This window comes from Passer domesticus, chromosome 12 (assembly GCF_036417665.1).
Source record: "Passer domesticus isolate bPasDom1 chromosome 12, bPasDom1.hap1, whole genome shotgun sequence".
Taxonomy (NCBI): Eukaryota; Metazoa; Chordata; class Aves; order Passeriformes; family Passeridae; genus Passer; species Passer domesticus.
Window position 1 is genome coordinate 12,285,140 of NC_087485.1, and position 21,534 is coordinate 12,306,673.

General features: G+C 46.6%; 2 protein-coding genes across 9 annotated transcripts in view; one reads left to right on the forward strand and one right to left on the reverse strand.

Moving 5' to 3' along the window:
- ZNF423 (zinc finger protein 423) overlaps nt 1-21,534 on the forward strand; it is a 281,397-nt gene that overhangs the window by 42,912 nt on the left and 216,951 nt on the right. Inside the window, exons 1-2 of one of the 8 annotated variants that reach the window (XM_064386383.1) lie at nt 12,155-12,673; nt 13,238-13,491. The exons of the other annotated variants lie outside the window; for them this stretch is intronic. Coding sequence (XP_064242453.1) covers nt 13,452-13,491 — 40 coding nt within the window. The 5' untranslated portion in view covers nt 12,155-12,673; nt 13,238-13,451. Of the gene's footprint in view, nt 1-12,154; nt 12,674-13,237; nt 13,492-21,534 lie in introns of those variants that run through there. 8 annotated transcript variants of the gene reach the window in all.
- LOC135279212 (atherin-like) lies at nt 2,852-12,751 on the reverse strand. Its single transcript, XM_064386389.1, has 2 exons — nt 12,484-12,751; nt 2,852-4,168 (listed from the first exon to the last, which is right to left on the reverse strand). The coding sequence occupies exon 2, from the start codon at nt 4,095-4,097 to the stop codon at nt 2,943-2,945; it is 1,155 nt and encodes a 384-aa protein (XP_064242459.1). The 5' UTR covers nt 4,098-4,168; nt 12,484-12,751; the 3' UTR covers nt 2,852-2,942.

Consider the following 21,534-nt stretch of genomic DNA (forward strand, 5'->3'; position numbering starts at 1 on the left):
CATGGCATGTGCTCAAATGTGCAGTTCTCAGAGGTAACTGTTCTTCTCACTTCTCGTGGATACAGAGTCAGAGAGGCACTGCCCCAAGGCCATAGAATATTCACCAAAAACCCAGCCACACTTCTGTTGACTCCAGAGCCTAACTTCTATCTCTGTTCCAGCTCCTGTTTCTGCCAGAATTGCTCTGGTCCTCTGTGCCCTGACTTCACAGACATATTTTCTGCTAACAAAAATAGTGAGAGGGATTTGGGGTGTGATTTCATAATGAAACTGGACTCTGCAGCCTTCTTTTGTGTGTGCATATCTGCACCAACTTCTGACAGCATTAGAGAGGCAGTGAAATCAAATGTACTGTGTTTCTTTAGGTGGGTGATGGAAGAGAAGACCCTGTGAGGGCAGATGGGTGCTCTTTGCTGTGTGTCCCTGGAGAGAGCACCTGGAGTTCTGGCTCTTCCTGGGGATTGGTGTGTGCACCTCCAGAGAAAGCCATTGGAATGAGCCCATTGTATTTATCTGGGAAAGTCTTTTATCCTAACCTGGTTTTATCCTGTTGTTGGACAAGTAATTCCCTCTACTGACTGCTAATATCCTGGGATTTAACTTTCTTTTTTACTTTAACCTATCCTGCTACTTGAACTGCTCACAAGCAGCATTTATCAGCCTTCTTCAGATGCTGATTAGAGCTGAGCAAATACATCACCGTGAATATTTAATGACTTGGGGTTTAAATTTTTCACATCTTTTCTTGAGAGTTCATTTTATAGACATTTTCTGATATGCAGTTATTCTTAAATCATTTGAAATCTCCTGAAATTGCACACTGGACTCCTAAATGAATATTTCACACCAATGCTGCACAGAGCAGTTAACAAGTGGCTGTGTAAAGCCCCAGTGCTGCAGACAGGTCCAGCCAGCCCCATCCATGGCCCCATGCAGCTGTGTTCTGAGCCTGCACACTCAGGTGTGCAAATGTAGGCAGCACTTAGCACAAATATTTTCCATATCCAAAACATGTTTGCTGTTACTGTTTTGCCCATGAATGCTCAGGTCATTTGACAGTAAGGAAAAGGCAGGTACAGTACAGCTCCAGGCAGAGCTGGCAAAACCCACTCCAAATTACAGAGATCTTTGTTTTGCATCACTATCAGTTGCCTGCCTCTATGTCTGATTCCCAGCTAGGAGTGATGTGACTGACGGGCCTGCCGAGCGCTTACCATGGATACATTCGTCCTTCTCAGCCTCTTGTTTGTCAGGCTGGCTCACATGTTGAATCTGGCAGTTTGCATTAATAAAATAGGTTGGTCTGAAATGCCCACAGGACTTTTTTTCTCCTAACACAGCAGGGTGGGGTTTTTTTGTACATACAAAGGACTCTGATGTAAAAATACACATTTCTACAAAGCTCTTCTGTTCTTCCTCCTGTGGCTCTTTAGTTTGGCAGCCCCAGCCTGGCCCCGGCGCTCAGTGCTGGGGTGCCCATCTGCCCCCTGTGAGCTCAGCACTGCAGCCAGGATGGGCTGATGGGGGTGCAGCTGCACTGGGGGCCTCACACCCACTGCTGGAGCTCACTGCAGGGGGGAAGGCTGGGCTGGAAGCAGGGCAGTGGCCTGGGGTTTAGCAGCAGTCTAGGCCACAGCTAGCTCTGACACTTGGCAAGTTGGGTTCATTACCAGGTGTCACTGTGTCTCAGTGACCTGTTCTCATCCAGCTAGGCTGCCTTTATCCTCTGGTCATTGGGCAGGAAGCTCCTAAAAATACCCTGAAGAGGCAAACTGCCTTGTTCATACTGATGTTAGCAGCTCCCAGGAACTGGAGGAGCTGCAGAGAGCGCCTGGGAGCACCCCCTGTCCCAATGCCACCCTGACTGTGACAGGAGCCCTGTGGTGGTGCTGAACAAGGTGCACCTGAACATACAGAACTCCCGGGGCAGAGCAGGGGCATGAGGGCCTCAGGCAGGACCCATCCCAGAGCTGGTGCCACTGACCCCTGGAGGTACAAGCCGTCTTTTATCTCCTGCCACGGCAGTGCCGGACACAGCAGCCGACATTGTTTCCTCCAAGGCACTGGCTCCAGCCCCTGCAGCATGTGGCCACCCAGGACAATGAGGCAAGTGGCCTGGAAGGAGCACCAGCCCCCCACACCATGTCTCATCCTGTGGGGGACAAACCTCCCTCTCCAAATTGCTGGACAAGAAACAAACTACTGTGTGTCGGGAGCTATTTTAACTCCTGAGGAAATCAGGACAGTTGTTGCTACCTTCTGAAATGACTCAGTCCTGCAGTAGCCTCCAGCTGAGAGCTCTGCCAGGTGCAGATGTCTGCAAATGCCAGAAGAGAAATTGTGATGGTTTTGCAAACTTTATATACAAACTTTTGTAAACTTTGTACAAATAAGCAATCTTCTGCAGGTTGTCTTCCCCCTCCCTTTCTTACATAGGAGAGGACCCTGTTCCCTGTTCTCAGCTAAAATTAGGAAAGTGGTAAAAACCTGGCACTGTTGATGTGCAACTTTCAAAATATGAAGGCTAAGGTTTTGAAAAGGCCTGAATTTACTTATTTCCACTGAAAATGAAGAGAAACTTGGCATTTAGCTTCCCTAAATTCATTGGGAAACCCCAGCCTACATGCCTGTAAGATATGCTGGACACCTCCGGAGCATTTCACAAACTAAAAGCAGAATCATTGATGTAATCGAAACTTCCTGAAGTTTTAGCTGGCCTGCGTATGGGGGCTGCTCAGCTGTTGGTTATTAATGATCACACAGCAAAGAGAAGGCTCGTACAAATGTTATGTCTTATTGCTATTGATTGGTTGTAAGGGTATTACTTGACCAGAGTATGGTGAAATTGATTAACTTTATTAATTATTTATTGCGTAGTAACTAGATATTTAATGTATCTGTACAGCTATTGTGTCTCCTCTGCATTTTGATTAACGTTTTCTTCATGCACAAGAACAAACCCGTGCAGTAAAACATCCTTTGTGACATGAAATCCAGTGGCTGCGCAATGCCTGCAGGCCAGGCCGGCTCCCCTCGGGAGCTGGACCCTGCACACCGAGCGGCGGAGCCACCGCGGGCCCAGGGCACTTCCAAAGCCGGGGGAAGTGCCCTGGGGGAAGCGGCCGGGGGAGCGATGGCGCTCCGCAGCCTGGGCCGAGGCGGCGGCGCTGTGAGCGGCGGGCAGGCAGTGCTGGAGGGGGCACCGGGAGTGCCAAGGCTGGCAGCGCGGGGCAGGCAGCAGCGCCCGCGGCCCGTGCGTGTCGCGGCGGCTCTGGGGGCCGAGCCCGGGGCACGCTGGCACGAACCGGCGGCCGCAAACCAGCGGCTTTGGGTGGCCTTCGGAGAGGAGCCGTGCCCGGCGGGAGGGCCCGAGCCGCCCCTGCCGCCTCCTCCTCCTCCGCGCCCCCGCTCCGGCCCCCGCCTCGCCCCGCGGCGCCGCTCGCTTTCTCACAGCTCCCGCTGCTTCCCGTTCCTCCCCCGGCTCCCGTTGCTATGCCCCGCCGGGCCGGCCGCCGGCAGGAATTCGTGGCCTGTCCAGCTGCTCCCAGCGTGGCCCCGCGCCCCGGCTGTGCCGCCGAGAGCCCCCCCGAGCTGCTCGCCCGAGCTGGGCACGGCACCAGAGCTGCGGGCTCCCGAACGGTGCAGCGGGCTGCTTTCCCACGGCGCGGCCACACGGAGCTGTGCTTTTTCTCTCGAGAAGACATGTCAGGACCTGACATTCTGTTGTTCCCCGAGTGGCGATGGCTCCCGAGAATGGCCATCACTTTAGGATCACGTTCCCCCGGGATCTGCGGGCAGGAACACTCAGCCCTGCAGCCGCCAGTGCGGCCGCCAGAGCCGGCCTCGCAGCGCCCACCATGCCCGGCGGCTGCGAGGCGATGTTCGAACTGCCGCGGTGCTCCGTGCCGTGCCGTGCCGTGCCGTGCCGTGCCGTGCCGTGCCGTGCCGTGCCGTGCCGTGCCGTGCCCTTCCAGCTGGACCCTCATGGCAGTGCCGACCTGGGAAACCCCCTGGCAGTCCACGGGAGTCTGGTCGCCCAGACAGCAGTGGTGGTTGCTCGGAGAAGCGTGCAAGCTTCTGGAGCAGGAGTTTTTCATCTGCTGCCCTCGTGGATGTTTGTGCCCGCCTCTGGGAAATTCCACACACCGGGACCCTGGGCATTCGGTGCCTGATTGGAGGACACAACAATAGTATTGAGCAACCTAGCAAGATAACCAAATAAACAGCAGTGCAATATTTTAAAGTTGATACTGTTATAAGTATTTTCAGAATTTGCACTGATGCATTTAAAAATGTGCATTAGGATTTAAAAATAAAAGTCTAAAAATAAATATAAACAAATCCAGTTCTCTTAACACCCTATGGCCTCTCCTATTTTGCCCAGCTGGCTGTAAGCCTTATTGCTGATAAGACTTATTCCTTTCTATCTACGAAAGGAGTCCTAATAAGAGAAAAATAAACACTGCCAATCGTAGGATTTAAACAGAACATCAATTTGGCTGATAACAGGGAAATATCCTCTGACCGTTCCATAACCCTCTGGAGAGATGAAACTGAGAGAAGTCTGAAGAAACTTATGCACATTCTATAGAAACTACTTGACAAATCTTACTGGATTTAATAGAGAATGAGATCTTTTCCCTGGGTTTTTGGCATCATAATTCAATAGCAATGAGATAATTTTCTATTCAATAATTTCCTATTCAATATTGAAGAGGTGACTTTCTTGTGAAGTTTTTTACAGGAATAAAAACTGCATGTTCTCACACTGCCACCTGCTCCCCACCACAAGCTCATCCACATTATCACACCAAATCAGAAGGGGGACCATAAATATCTTAGTATTAAGGAACAAACTTTCTTTAAAATGCCTCTTTCAAAACTGCCTGCAGGTCTGCCTGTGCAGCTGTGGGGTTTGCTAATCAATAGCACCATGCAGTACGTTGTGTCTTTTTGCGTAATTACAGAATGAAAGCAGGCACAGAAAAGAACCAAGTGGAAATGATTAATTTTGTAGAATGGGACTTGATTTGTGTTTCAGTTTTCTTTTCTTCGGTTCAGTGGGAAGGAGCTGGAAGAGGAGGTGACAGCAGCAGCTCAGTTGCTTGTCCTCAAGCTGCTTGGTTTGATGTGAAGCCGCTGTTTGGATTTTGCTTTTCTGGACCTGTGAACAGCTCTGAGGGTAGAGAGGCAGCATCACCTGGGACAGGGATGTCGGGATGTCGGGCTGAGCTGGGACACTTTGTACTGCAGTTGTGAGCACTGGCTTTGTACCACTACTTGCCAAAGCAGCCAGCGATGGTTTTCATGGCAGAGACAATCTCGAGGGTGAGAAGGTTTTGATGCAAAGCATCTTTACTTGGTGCGCACTTTTTAAAGACACTGCAGCAGTACTAGATGGCTGGGTAATGCTGGCAGGATTGGAAATGTGCTCAAGGACTATTATTTTTGCTTGGTTTATGAGGAAACAGAGGTGAGGAGAGATCGCTTCTCCCTGTTATTTTATTGTGAAAATACCAGTGGAGTGGAAGCCTTTGGAAACGTATGAATTTTTAGACAAGCTGTGTCCACCCATGTAAAATGCTTCGAAGAGTCCAGACCCTGGCGACAGGGTGCTCTGTGACCCCCGATAGGAGCCGGTCCAGACGGCAGCTGCCTGGTTGTTTTTGGCAGTCTTTGATACCACATTTTGAGAGTTTCCATGGTGTGGGTGCCGCCAGGTCCAGTTCCCGGGGTGAGTTTGCCCGAGGGCCTCACAACACTTCCTAACCCCTGCTGGGACCGGGCTTAATGGCTGAGAAAATCCACCATCCACCTCGAGAGATGATCCCGGACTAATATGAATGGGACTTTGTGACTGCAAGGTGGAAGGAAAAGTGATGTGCCCACCATTAGCTAGTAACATTGCTAAACCTTTTCTCTGGGTAGAGAAATCTTCTGTCTCTGGAGTGTAATTCTGAACATCTCATAAACATTACACAGATACATGGCACAGAAATTTATAATCAAAAAAAGAAACAAGGATGCCTGAATATATGGGGGACATGAATCACTCCTAATGCTGGAGGTCGATCCATAATACCTTAAACAAGTATTCAGAGTCCAAGTGCTAATTATCTGCTAATGGGGTATTTGTTCTCCTTCAGTTATGTAAAAGTACACGGCATTCAACTTAAAGAGTGCACTTAAATGGCTTTGTACTGGTGAAGGAACAGCTTTGAAGGCTGCTGCCGTGCTTTGCCCTGGAGCTCCTGGAGCCCCTCGCTGAGCTCCTGGTGCTGCCCTTGCTGAGCCTTTCCTCTCCAGCAGCTTTTTCACTTGTCATTCCAACTACTTTCGTTCTCCATATCTCGACATCATCCTAGTCAGCAATGCTGGCGAAGATGTGAATAAAATTATAAATCCTATATGGTGGCTTTTGCCACCGCTGCTGGCCAGAGCAGTGAAGATGCCTGTTGAGTACAAGGGGAGCTTCCACCCGAGTAACAAAGCCCGGTAAAATGAATGAGCTCTTTGATCGCAACCCTGGGAAGAAAGGGTCTCAGTGGCACAGTGAACTACTCTCACGGGGAAAGAGATGCAGTGACCCATCCTCATTGCAGAAATGCCTTGTCGGAGCTTGCAGAGCTGAGCTGACATCAAGGAGAGGGTGAGGGACAGGGGCCGTGCTGGAGCCAGCAGCTGGAGAACCTGTAACATTCCTCCACTGGCCAGCTCACCCCACAGCCACCGAGCACCTTCCTACACCAGGGCGTCACCCACTTTGAACTAATTCAAATGAATAATGTATTTTTAATTCTTTATGTCCTTTGAGCAGCAGTACAGACCCACGACCAACAGGAATGAAAAGAACACAGAATATGTGGATCACAGAGACTTTTCTCTGAGCTGTGATAAAAATATGGAAACGTGACACTTTCTTATACTAAATATCCTAAGTTATTAAGTAACATTATCACTAAGTTATCATTACAGAAATATTCAAAAGGCAGATGCAGAGCCTGGAAAATTCTTTGTGCTAAAGGTGGTTTTGTCAGGAAGTTCAGATCCTCTGCCTGACTCTCTCACCTAATTGCAACAGAGGCCAAAATGAATAAAAACTTTGCTTGGTCAACTATGGAATACCTGCTTGTATTTGTAGGGCATTGCATGGATCTGAGTCTTTAGCCCTATTATCAGTAACGACTTTTACTGTAACTATGGAGGGGGGCAAGTATATGCTTCATCTACAGATGGGTATTTTGTAATATTCAGCTAAATTCAGCTCCAGGGTATGATAGTATTTTTCAAAAAATGTCACTAACTGCACCACTTACTCTATCTTTATTTGAGACTATTGTAACTTCTTTAACTAAAAAAAAAAATAAAAAAATTGATAGAAGTAAGAGCCATACACAACTAAAAAAAGAGTTTGAAATCGCTGTGCTTATTAGAGATGTATGAATACTAATATTGGTACTAATATTGGCACATGAAGCAGGCTCCTAATCTTGTTTGTACTAAAATGTGTTTCACAGTGAAATTTCCCCTTTCATTTTCAATGCCATTGATAACTTCTCAATCACTTTTCACTGTAACTTCCCGAAGTGTGAACTCAGGTGCCCTGCCTGCAGACACACCACCGATCCTTCATGTGAAGCCTTTCCTTTCTGTGCGCATCCTCCCTCTGGAGCACCTCAACTTTCTGCTGCTCTGTAGCCCAAATTTAAGCCTATGTCAGTCCTTGCTTATGACTAAAATGTGGGATGCCAGTTATTTATTTATGTAAAGTGTTTAGTCTTTAACTCAAAGGCACCATAGAATCTGGGCTGGTATTGTAATCGGGGCTTTTATTCAGGTTGTCTGATGCGCTGCGGATGCTGCCTGCCTTTGTGTGCTCCAGCCCCATGTTTATCCCGACGCTGCCTTTGTGTTCCCTATTTGACATATTTTACTGTAAATAAAGAGAGACACTGTCTTGCAGCTGTATCCACTGTGACATTTGACTCTCTGCTGAATGATTGCATTGTGCTGTGTGCTTTGAAAACATTATCTCTTTTAAGAAATAATCTAGTCCTTTAATAGTTTCCTGCATGTGCCTGTATGCCTTTGCACATCCAGAGAGCTCAGGTGCTCACCCAGCTCTGTCAAAACAGGCAGAGCAGCTCCTGCAGTGCTGAGGGCTGCTGAGGGTACAAGTGCCTTGGATACCAGGTCTTGGCACTGCTCAGTTCCCATTTTGCCTGGTCTTTTTAGCTGTACGGTCTGATCAGATTGTGCAGTATGGCTTTTTCTGGGGCATGAGCCTTTTGCCACATTTCTTTGATATTATGCAGCATCTCTTAATTAGGTCTATTCATATCATATATTCTTTATTATAGGTTGACTCTTACTGGCTGCTATACAATTATGGTGATCTTCCCTCTGCTCCCTGGTAATGGGTGATCACCCTCTCAGTCTTTTTGTGTGTTGGATACTCCTCTTTTTGACTTCAGAAAGTTTAAATCCTTACTGAGGCTGGCTTTCTCAAAGCAGGACTGATTAACTCCCATAGTCCTTGTTTAACATCCCTTTTATGAAGTTTGTATTTTTGCCTTTACACAACTGTGTCATTTTTACTTGCAAACTGATTCTGAAACTCTTTCAAAATATTTCTCTGTATTTAGAAATGTATAGCGGGTTGATCTAAATATTGAATGCAAATAAATCTGTAACTGTAGAGAGGCTGGTAGTCCCACCTGCATTTTCTAGAGAAAGGCCAATCAGTTTCTTATAAGGCTGCCAGGGTGGGACTATCTCAGATGTCACTATTGTTATGGATAACATCTTCCTGAAAGTCATCAAACTTTAAAAATGATGTTTGCTGTGCATGCACGTGGCAGAAGAAAGCAAAGCCAAATGAAATCAACATCTTGAGTTAGCTGGCATGAAAATCAAGTGTATCAGTCTCCCCAGAAAAGGAGCGCAGTGAAACCAGCCCTGGTGTCTTTGAGGAGAAGCATGGCAGTGAGTGGAGGGGCAGGGACCACCATGTCCCCACAGATCAGGGCTCGGTGCCTCCGTGGCAGCCTCGTGGGGCGTGGATGGCGAATCCGATGGAGGAGGTGGCGGATGCCTCCACCAGCAAATCCTGTTTTCAGACAAGCCATGCTGAGCTCGGGGGGCTCCTCTGCGTCTCAGGACTAGTTCCCTCTCACCAGCAGCTGCGTTGTGTGGAGTATAGGATCTGTGTCATGCATAATATAGAACAATGACATTCCCAAAAGGGGTTACAAGCAGAGAATCCGGCATCCAAATTGTCCCAGCGACCTGATGAGACATGGACGTCATTCGGAGCTGCAGGAGGGCTCTTGGTTCTCTCCCGGAGAGAACAGCTCTGCACTCCGGCAGTCTCGGCTTTGTGCTTTTATTAAAATTCCCCAGAATAAAAAGAAAAAGCATCTGTGAGGGAACAAGATTGATAAGAGATTCAAAATATATTTTTATTGCATTCTTAAATTACCATAATTAAATTAAATTATTAAATGTATTTTTATTAAATTAGCACACAGGCTGGTGTCACTTGCTTTAAATATTTTAATAAAGCCTGTGAAGTCTTCCCTTGTTATTAGTGCTCTTGGAATGTGTCTATTTTAATGACAATGTGAGTTTAAGTTCTGGTGTTGGGAAGAGACCCCGGATGGGTGAACTCTGCATTTCTCTGGGGGCCCAGCAGGGTTATGGGGTTTCTCTGCTCAGGAGTGGCTGTGGGACCCCATAAACTCCATGTACCCATATCTGGAGGAGATGCACAAATGATGTGTTGTGACAATAGAGCAGCAAAGCATTTAGGCACATGTTGGAAAACTCTGTGGAGCAGAGATGTACTTACAGAGCAGGGCCTGGAGGAAATCTGTGTATTGCTGGGTTTGAAGATAATAGGGAGGGATGAATTAATAATTATATATGTGTGTGCTACATTTAAAGACAGATCATTTTTTTCTGTCAAACCTACCTTCGCGCTTTCTTTATCACTGGCTATAAACTGGGTATTTCTCAACAGATGCCACAATGGAAGGTGCTGGTTTTAAGGGTGTTGCTGCTTTTGCAACAGCTCTAGAAGTTGAACTACTTTTATGGGAGGGGCTGGGGATGCTCAGACCAGGGCTCCTCACCTTGCTCTGAACAGGGTAGGGCCGTGCAAATAATCTTCTCACTGGCTCTCTGGCAACAGGAAAGGTTAAAAAAAATTATAGATTTCCTGATGAATTTAAAAAATGGGGGAAAGTTGGTTCATTTTAATTGTGTGATTTAAAGTTATTTTTAAAAAATGTAGAAAATGTGGGAACAGAGGGCTGGATGGCAAAGGGGCTTGGGGTGGCAATGGGGCTTGGGAATTACTTGCCAAGTGGAATGTGTAAAACTAAGATTGAAATCCCCTCTTTGCTTGATTGCATGGGGATTTGAATTTGGGTCTCTGAACTCCTCTGAGAGTGCCCAACCGCCAGCACATTCTGGGATGAGAATCTGTCCTGCTGAAGCTGTTCTGCTTTGTAAGAATAATTAAATATTCATTGGGCCAGTGAGAGAACAGAAACAAGTTGATAGCCTGGGGATTAAGCCTCTCCAATAAGACAAGGATACAGAAGTAATTCAGTTCCCGATCCAACTCTGATGCTGAATGGATATGAATCTAGGGTCACGCTGACCAAATTTACCAGGATCCTGTGTTTTTCACCATATATGTATCACAACTTTTTTTCTCCTTGTGAACTTTCCTTATTTCTTTACAGAAACTGCTACCACATTGGTTTATATAGTGGTGAATCTGTGTCAGCTGGAGTTATCCCCATTTTTATTGGAATCAGAATTGGGGCCATGGGCTCTTTAGCAATCCACCCTTGTTCCAGGATGCTTTTTTGAACTCCCAATTTGCTACATAGTGCAGTGGGGGGGAGGAAGTATACCTTGATTATAGGGGCATTACAGGAAACACTTTTTACTGTATGTCCAGTCTGTGGTGGTAATCTGGAATCACACAGTAGGAGGGAACTGTAATGTTATTAACATGACATTAATAAACCCCATTGTTTCTGTCAAACCTTAAGAAAACAGAAAATCAGCACTGAACATCTATTCAAATGTGAATGTGCACTAAGGGAAATTTTTACAGTTCTATACTGAACTCACCTGATTAAATGACAAACTCATTCCTGAGTTGCTTGGGTTTCTTTTTGTGTGAGGAAAAAAGAAAAAAGGAATATATTTTCCAGATGGAGCTCACTAGCAAGAAAGCAGCGGCTGTACCCAGCCCCCTGCACCCCGTTTGAGGCGAGCCCGCAGGCTGGGCAGAGCTGCGTCCTCTCCCCTGCCCTGGGGCCTGGCCTCAGCACCTTCCTCTGCCAGGGCTGCTTTCACAGGATCTCAGCAAAACCCATTCCTTTCACTCAGGACACCTTCTCTTTTCACGTCCAGATATACGACTGGGCTCTCGTGATGGCCCATCATGTGCCGGGCTGAGGATGCTTGGAAGGACAATTCCTAACGCGCTGCTTGGGGCACAGTGAATGAAGTGCTGGATGTACCTTGTTCTTACACAGCAGTTAAGGCTCCGCGAAACGAACAAACCCTGTCTAAATGGGAGAGGAAACTGATGGAGTGTTTATCTTGAGTAATTTCATTCATAACTTGGCACCAAGTGCTCCGTGGGATGACAAGTTCAGATTTTTCTAGAAGCTGCCTTCCCAGTGGGCAACTCCAGGTCCTGCTAAATTTAACACCTCGGGAGAGGCAGAGCAAAGTAACTCTCCCTCCCAGCTCTGCACAAACAGGGAGCGGAGGGGTGTGTGTGTATGTGTGTGCGCGCGTGTTAAAAACCGCCCGCGCCTTTCCCCGCGGCCGCGGAGCCCTTGGCGCTCGGGGGGGATTTCAGTGCCTCCGCCCCGGTGCAGATCAAGGGCGGCGCGGCCCGGCCCGAGTGCGCGGGGCTGCGCTCGGCGGGCCGGGCACTCAGCGCGGGCTGGGCCGGGCCGGGCCGGGCCGGGCCGGGCCCGACGGGGCGGGGGGGAGGGGGGGCGGCGGCTCCGCGCGGCCGTGAGTCCGGTCCGCGGCGGCGGTCCGCGTTTTGCGGGCGGCCGCTGTATTTCCCGGGCCGTCCATGGCTCGGTGCTGTTGGCTCTCTCTCCGTCTGATCGGCGCAGGCTGCGCGGGGCTCCCTACGGGATCAGAGCGCTCCCCCGCCGGGACTCCACTCCTCACATCCTCCTGCTGGGACTCAGCTACATTTCCAGCCAAGCCTGGCTTTATTATGTGTGTCTGCACTGCAGCCCCAGCAGCAAGATCAGGAGGAGGAAAAGGAGCCAGGACAAAGAAAAGAGAGGGAGGCTGGCGAGAGCTAAAGAAAATAAAAACCCAGGGCAGCAGCGGCAGCAGCGGCAGCAATGAAGGCAGGAGCGGTGCCACCTTCCAGCGAATAACCCATGGAGGCAGCTAGCGGCCCCGGCATCGATGCAAAGAAGCACTTACCTTGTTCCGCGAAGTGCGTGCGTGCAGGGGAAGGCGGCGGCGAGCGCGGCCGGCCGCGGGGAGCCCACCCGCCCGCCCGCCCAGCTCCAGCTCCGCGCCGCGCACGGCCGGCCGCGCCGCGCCGGGGACACGGGGCGGCCGCCCCTCGGCCCCCGCCGCCAGCATAAAAAAGGACTCGTCGCCCTCCCCGGTCAGCGGCGGGGGCGAGCAAGGGAGAGGCAGCCGGGGGCGAGCGGGCAGAGAGGGAGGGAGGGGGCCGAGCGCGGCCGAGGGAGGATTTAGGAAAATCGCAACAAGGTCGCACCCCCGGAGCGCCCCGGATTGCCGGGGCCGGAGCTCCTCGTGGGTTTAGACACTGAGTTCTCGCCGCGCTCCCTCCCCCACCCCGTAGCCAGGGACCCCGCACAGGGCTCTGCTGCTTTTTTTTTTTCCTTTTCTTTTTTTTTTTTCTCCTTTAAAAAAATTTATTATTCCGAAAGTGCGAGCCGGACTGATCCGCAGGGCGCCTGCAAACTTTAAAGAGAACAAAAAGGCGGGTGGGGGCGCGGGCCGGGCTCGCTTTGCGTCGGTAGAATTTGCACATCCAAGGGGGGGGGAGGGAAGGAAGGAACAAAAAAAAAAACAAAAACAAAAAAACAAAAAACCCAAACAAAAAAATAAGAAGGAAAAAAATATTGCAACTGTTGCGCCCGCGATTTTTCTTCTTTTTTCTTCCTTTTTTTTTTTTTTAATTTTTTTTTTCTCCCGGGGGAAGGTGCCCGAGGGGGTGGAAAGAGGAGTTGAACTTGCCGCATTGCAACAGGCGAAAGAAGTGAGAAAATCAAATAATCGATCCCGCTGCTGCCGCTTCGCCTCGCAAAGTTTGGAGGTGCGGGGGGCGGGGGGGCGAGAGAGAAGGCAGGGAGAGGAAGAGAAGGAAGGGACAGGAGGAAGACGAGGAGGAGGAGGACGAGCCGCGGCGCCCGGACATGTCCAGGAGGAAGCAAGCCAAGCCCCGCTCGGTGAAAGGTAAGGCATCCTCCGTCGGCCCCCGCCGCCGCCGCCGCCCGGCCCCGGGCAGCCGCCTCCGCCGCCGCGACGCGGCCAATCAGGGCCGGGGCCCGGCTTGGCGGGGATTGCGAATACCCCCCGGTACGGGCTGGTGGTGGCGGAGACCCCCCCCGGAACCGACGGCGTGTCCCTGCGCAGGGCATCCGCCCGCCCGCCGTCCGTCCCGGGGTTGTGTGGGCACCGCGGGGCCGGCCGAGGCTGGCCGGCGACACGTGTCGCGATAATTGATGAAAGGAGCCGGTGGCATCGTTGAGGCGGGGAGGGAGGAAAGTTTCGCGGTGATGCTCGGGTGCGGTGGCGCATCGGCGGGCCGAGGAAGGGAGGAATGAGCTCACTCGTGTTTTAGCCAGTTAGCCCGAAATTAATGTTCCTTTATGATTGGGAATAGTAGCGCCGTCTGTTTGCTCCTTCTGTCCAATGCGCGTAAGGGTGGTGAAAGAAGGGGAGAATTAAACCCGATTTGATAGGTAGGGGTTAAGAATTTGCTTGGGCTTGAAGAAACAATGGCCAAATTTAGTAACGGCTTTATGAGTAAAGGTTAGACATTAAACTATGCGTATTTTTCTCCGTGCCCAGCGAAGCGGTGTTTAAAACCTCCTGTTTACCTCCGTAAGAAAACAGCTGCTGGAGAAACGTAAAGGGAGGGCCGGGACCGGCCCCGCGCCGTACTGCACGCATTGCCAGCTTTTTGACTTTTAAGTGAATGGGTGCGAGAGAGAAAGCGTGATTCCCGCAGCCTTTCGCTCCCAGCCACGAGGAGGTTAGCTGATGTAGGGGAAGGTTTTATTGTCCTCTGCACAAAGCAGAAGTCGCAAACTCAGTGGACCGGTGGCTTTGTTGTAGAAGCACAAAAGGATCAGAACTTTGGATGCCCAGAAGATGAAACAAAAAGTCCAAAGATTTTGTAATTAAATAACTCGTAAGTGAACAAAATTAGTGTGCAGTTAATCGACCCGCTAAAGAACAAATTGCACCCCCTTTCCAGGGCCATTTTATATTATTTGTGAAATCCATTCTTTAATAGATGATTGCAGTGTAAGTTGTATGTGCTTCAGATGTTTATCAAGTTTTTGTAAAGTCGGTCCTTATCTTTGTACAACTCTCTTAATAATTTTTCCCCAAACTAAGAGCACCTTTTAGCATTGTGCTGTGGGGCAGGTTTGCAGCGTGGCGTTGTGACCCTCCGCAATCCCGGACAATCTGCTAAAGGAGCTGCTTCAGTAATTGGTAGATGAATGTTACAGTCTCTGGGCAGAAGAAAGGGCAGAGATAGAACTATTTCTAGGGGATGCTCTGAAATACATTGTTTGAAACGAAAAGAATCGCAGTTTGAGAGCAGTGGAGCAGGCCTTGGGTCACGACTTCTCTCAGATGAAGGGATCACATTTAGTGGCCAGGCCTCTGGAGTTTAAAATATTTTCCTGTGCTAAAGTGGCACATTTAGCATTCAGGAAATAGTTCTGTGCCAGTGCAAACAGTGTTTACTCTAGAAGCTGAGTTAGTAAACCTTGACATCTTGTGACATACAATGTTAGATATTTACCATTAATTACTCTTTTGTTTTCTTCGTCATTACTTTTAGGCTTCAATAGCTCTTGCAAGTGCTTGATACTTTATAATGAAATTTTCACTCAAATTCTGATACAGAACTGATCACTATTTATATGATCACTTGTTATGAATTAAAGTAGGTAGCTTACTGGCAAGTCATAGCTGAGAAACATTATCCTTGTAATGCAGAAAAATCTAGAAGGTCTTTGCAACAGTGAGCTGGGTGAAGCTGAGTTTTTAAAGATTATAAATATTTCTGAGGTCTCTAGGCACAAAAAAATGTTTCCAGCTTCAGCAAAAACTGGATGTAAATTACAGGTCTTAGTTTGAGCTGCCTAACGGGGAGTCTAAGAATGAGCTGAATCTGGGTGAAATTCTGGATAATAGGAGGCAGCTCATATGTGTATGTAGGATAAAGAAATTCTTCATTTCTTTCTATTCACCCATATCTTCTGCTTGTAAAAAGTCCGTTGTATACATTTTGTGGTCTAGGGAGCTGGCAACCCAGTAGATTGCCACAGTACACGTTTCCATGGAAATAATTGAGATGTAATAAATAAAGGCACTCTGAGGTCATAGGTTTCCCAATTCAACTGAGAAGAAAACAAGCATAAATTACGTGGATATATGTGTGGCATTTAGTACTTAAAATAATTTAACATTTTTCTCTTTTCCATCTTTTATTTCACTTTGTATAGCAGCTTTGCTATTTATTAACCACTACAAGATTTGTGTATCCTTTTCCATTCAGAAAGATTATGCACTAAAATAGGATCAGTCTGTGCCTGTGATGAAAGGGATTATTCTGCATGCAAAAAGCAAGTTGCCTGCTCTTTAAGTGGGAGCAATGCTGACTTTAAAGAAGTGATTGACTTTGACAGAAGTATCGCATGTTGACAAGTCTTAGATGCGCGTTATTGCAAATGAAGTGATAGCGAACCCAAAGTGGATGCCAGCACAGCTGCAGGTCAGCTGGCCCCTGTGCTGTATTGTGAGGTCTCAGGTTCAGCCTGGCAGAAACTTAGAGTAATTCCTGCAGCTGTAACTCCAGCAGTAGCCCTGGGCTTCCCCCTGACATGGGATTTATGATTTGCAATACAATTCAGTGATTCGTTTTGACCATTAGTTTGTGCAAACTTGAAGATACTAACCTTATAGCTGGTGGTTGGGGACAATGCTGGCTTAAAGGAAGGTGGTTTCACATCAGTGAGAATGGAATGAAAGTGTGAGTATTGAGTCTCTGCTGGTTTACAAAAGAAACACTTAGGGGACAGTGTGGTGGTAGCAGTGATGGAGTGAAATACTTTCTGAAGCTTTGCTTCACATCACAGATGAAGCCCATGAAAGTAATTTTCCTCAGCACAGACTCTTGCCCTGTTGCCAGTAACCTCAGCTGCTGAGAGCTTTCTCAGTTCTCGGTAAGGAAGAGTTATACCTTACTCGGTGTTGTTAAAACCACGTGGACCTGAACCCCAGAACATAACACAGCTGTCAGTGTCAAAGCACTCTGTCTTGTCCCCCATTGCAGCTGGTGGGCACTGATATTAGCACCGGTGTCCTTAAAAGTTTGTTTGGTGCTGGCTGCTGCAGTGGGGGGCACCCAGTCCACTCCGGGGGCTGAGGAGGGCAGGTCTTCCTTCTTCCCCTTGGTCAAAATGCAGCTTCTCATGCTTGGAGGTGGTTCTGGGTGGTGCCGTGCTGAGATGTGGGTAACAGCAACCCGTGGATTTCCAGTCCCATGTAATGGTAATTGAGGCATTACTGGACTGCTCTTTGTGGGACTGGGCTCACACTGGCACAAGGTTTTAAGCATCAGATGCACTTTGGCTGCTGAATTTGACAGTTCTGCAAATTGCTGTCAGCTTGCGGGGGTATTTTGTGCATAAACGTGCTAGTTGGTAATCAAAATGTTTTGCAAAAGAATGCGCTAATTAACTCTAGATTTGTTATCCTACTTGAAGTTGCAGAATTGCTGTCATATTTTTTTGCTTTCTGTTGGCAAAAAATGCTGATAGAAACTTTTGATTCACACCCTACCTGCCTCATTTGTGTCAGTCAAGAAGAGAAAAGGGGGGTTGCTCATTACTTCGTTATCTGCAAAGTAAATAAAAATACTTCAACCATTTGCTGAGTTCCAATTAGTTGATTGCTATGAATGATCTTCTTTAAAGGAATGCTGTTTTACCTATCTGCTCATACAAAGGTTTGATTTTGAATGTCTTGTGAAAAGGATTCTCTTTGTCTTGATTGATGTCAAGAATAAAAGCATGATGGTAATATCCCTTTGAAAGCTATTGTATTGTCAGCTCTGGCTGACAGCAGGAGGCCCTCCTAGTGCTATAGATTAGCGCTGTGAAAACACTGACATTTTCTTTGTTATATTGCTGTTGTTCTGCTTGCAAAGTCAATTATACAATGTTGGAGCTCAGTTACAGAGTTGACTGTGGAAGTAACAATGTCTTTCATACTTGTCTTAAAGATATAATTTTCCTTTTTTCCCAGTTGATAAAGAAGAACCTGAAGGTACTGGAACAGTACATTCTACAAATTAAATTTTGACAAGTATAATCATAATTGCCAAATACAAGAGACTTGTGCGATTATCCTTTAATTTTACAGTTCATTCAAGTTTCGGTGGAATTTTATTGATACAGTGAAAGCAGCAGCTAAAATTGATAAAACTCATATCAAATAAGATTACGCTCTTGATTGTTCTTTATCAAGTGTAGCTTTTGGGGGATTAGGAATAATTGGAGATGTTGGTGTTTCATTGTGGGGCTGGTGCCCTGAGAGTGTTTGAATCCATGCAGTATTCCGAGCACTGCCTTCAGGGATTAGCCTGCAGTTTTTAATTTTTGCCTGTGTATTTTGCTACAAGCCTAGCAGCGTTCTCCTCTGAACTCCACAAGTCCCATTTTCCTGCCTTGCTGTCCCTCTGGTATGCTCTCCTGGACGGGATCTGGGTGGTATTTAACTGGTTTTACTGATTGAAACTCCTGCCTGTGTGCAAACACCTTTTAATTGCGGCCTGTTCCCATTGGTCTCAGGGAATATAACGAATAAACATGGCCAAAAATTGAAAAGAGTGGGAAAGGTAACACAAAACATTTAAATATAAATTGGAAGAAAATAGAAATCTCATATTTTTAGTGATGCAATGTCTAAAGCCATTGAAGAACAACTACCATTGTACAGCTCTTGGAGAATTCTTCCTGTGTTTTTCTTCAAAAATATTTGTGTACAATCAGTGCAAGTTAAAGAACATCATTCACTGCTGAATTGCTTCAGATGACACATGCAAAAAAAATAATCAGAGATGTCTTGTAGGACGTTAATTGTAGGATTTCTAAATTACTATTATAAACTAATAGAGTAACAAAAGATTCTACAGTTACCAGTAATTTGTCAGGATTTATTTTGTTTTTCTTCAATAATTGAAAATTAATGTCTTGAAGTGAAAGCAGATGTTCATGCCATCCTCTGAATTGGATATAAAAATGATGTTTTGTAGATGCGTTAAGCTTGTGTAAATACAGATTGTCTTATCATAGATGTGGCTTTGGCTTGGTTTTATCTATTGTTTGGTGCCAAATTAACTTTTAGGTTAAACGTGGGTAAGTGGTTTAAGCTTGGTGAAATTAACTAAATTGAGTACTTGTAGGTGGTACCCAGTGATCAATTACTACAGTAAACATTTAAAAAACTCTACCTCACCTGCTGGCTTTGTGAACGATGAGACTTTATCATACTGTAGAATTAATATTTACTTCTATTTGATAGGTGCACTTGTAATTGTTTACTTGGCTATTTTTATTGAATTGGTTAATTTTTGTCTTGCTTTCCAGTTCCAATTTGTGAAATCAGTTTTAGATGATTACACCGTTTGAAAAATGCAAACCACTTTTTTTTTAAAAAAAGAAATAATTTCTTGGTCTCATGGATCGTATATGTTATAATATTCCCTTACACAAAAGATTATTAATTACCTACAATAATTGAACTGTTATAAAATGCCTATATCAGGTCCTCATCACTCCATCAATGTTCTCCGTAAATGCCTCTGAAAAAGCGTGGCTATTATATTCCCTTGTATCCTAGTAAATGTGGTGGAGAAATGAAATACTACTCATATAAAACCTATTAGAGACTCCTGCTAAATCTTGACTGACAAATGGTGGTGGAGGGGAGGGCCTGGCTCTGGTGCATGCGTTGGTGGACATGGACTTGGCGAATGCAGGTGGGAGCTGGAGCCAAGTGAGGACCACTCTGAACTCTGTGTGCATTTATTCCACGTTTTAGAGCCCAGAAGTGGATTCTCATGCATTTTCTTTCCTGATGTCCATTAGTAAATGGAGAGAAGCTAGTTCCTTTTTCTCTTAGACGAATAAGGTGATGGGAGTTTTAAGTACTACATCTTCTTGACAACACCTAGATGTGCATATATGTGCAGCAGTGAATTATGGTGGCTTGTTGGAGTCACATTATTCTGGGGAGTAGAAGGATGTGCAGGGACTAAATGGTCTCTTGTGACATTTCCAGCTACAGAAGGCTCAGGCTTCTACCTCTTGCAATGGCTTGTTTTCAAAAATGTAAACAAAGGGACCCGATGGTGTTGGAAACTGGGTGCTGCCATTTGGAATGGGCTCACAGATGTCCCTGTGGTCCCATGGGTTGGTGGATGGCGTTACCTTTCCACAGAATGACTTACTTCAGGCAGCACTGCAATACCCATCTGAATCTAGCCATAAGTACCTTCATTATATTGTTTGCACTTGCTTAGAAAGAAAACCTTTTCCTTTCTAGCCACAGATTAGGCAACAGAAAGACCAATTTGTAGAGCTTGTAAATGCCACTTGTTAATCATATGCAGTACAATTATTAATTTTTTCCCTCTTCCCCCTTGGATGTATTAAGTCAACTTTTTAGCTTTTTTATGTAATTGAAATTTGCCCTTTTGTTACCTGGGCATGAATTATTTTTGAAATGTTGTCATTACCCGCCCTGCTGTGAGGTTTATCTCTTCTGTTCATCCTAATTAAATAAAACATACTGTTGTTCGCTGGTCTCGTGTTGAACTGAATTACCTGCCTGAAGGCTCGCTGGTGTCGGGCTCACTTCTTGTTGCAGCAGCAGCCGTTGACTAACACATTTACTTTTAGATTTTCATTTCAAAGGGCTCAGTTTGTGCAGTGTGACAGGTGAATGGTGAATGCTTTACAGGACTTTCAAGAGCTGAACAAACAGTAAAGGACTTATTGCTACTGCAGCCTGGCAAGTACAAATGTAAGGCAGCCTTTGTGGCAGAGAAGTGTTTCCTTTGCTGCATAGAGGCCACTCAGGAGACCTGAAGGGCTCACTTGGGTATGCTGGGGGTGAAATAATCTCAGTCGTGATCTCATTTAAACCCACCCTACCTGTGTGTTCTCCTGGGCAATTTCTAGTAGGGTTGATCTCGTCTCTCTTTGTAGCATCACCCGCAGTCATGTTCTCCTTGAGTCTGGCACTGATAACGAAGGCTGCTTCAGAAGTGTAACAGTTGGAGTTTCTTTACACAGAAGTTATTTCTAGTTGATATTAGAGAACGTAAACAATGCATTCAGGTTTTAAAGCGAAGCAGAGGGAAAGATCCCTGCTTGTAGAGAAACAGTTTGTTTAAGCCTCTGATAGCACTGCAGAAAATGCGTTGCTCACTAGTGAAATCCTGTTATGAGTAAAAGTACAAGAATTAACAAGTCGCTGTACTCCGGTCTCTGTTGGCTCCTGCTAGGCTCTGGAGGTTTGGTCAAATGTGGCCTAATTCTGCTTTCCAAATATTAAAAAAAATTACACAGAGGGCAAAAAGACAAGTTCTTAATATGCATATCCTGGGAAAATCCTAAACCAGTATTTTTACCCCCTCCAGTCCCAAGGCTAATCAAAATTCCTTTGTTTCCACATCTACCATTAAAATATATGCCTCCCTTGGTTGCCTGCTGACTGTACAAGTTTAACCACTCAATCGATTGGACTCACAAATGCTGTTACTGGCTTTACGTAGTATTTGCCTACAGGTAATTTAGAGATTGGGTAAGGGTCTAGGCATCCTTCACCAGGTACTTAAATCTGCAGCTCTGTTCATTTCTTGATGATCCTCACCGGGCTGAGATGAGGTTTTTCTGGGTTATTACTGGGGCAGGTTAGCCAAGCTTCCACCTGCTGAATGCTGGAACTTGCTTCACGTGGTGGGCAGCTGAGTGGTAATGAGGATAAGAAGTCTGTTAGTGAAGACACACTTGCCATGTGCTTTAGAAAGGGAGTGGTGCAATACAGAGGTGGAGTACTTTGCTGGGGGTGCATCTGGTTATGCCCCCCTTTGATAGCACCTGGAGCTGGGTTGTATGTTTAAGGGTAAGCCTAAGCTCTCTGAGTAGCTTTGTTAATTGAGGTTTGTGTTGGAAGACCGAGTAGGCT

Excerpts from the sequence above, each read along its gene's own strand:
- LOC135279212 (XM_064386389.1), bottom strand. The coding sequence starts at position 4,097 with ATGAAAAACTCCTGCTCCAGAAGCTTGCACGCTTCTCCGAGCAACCAC.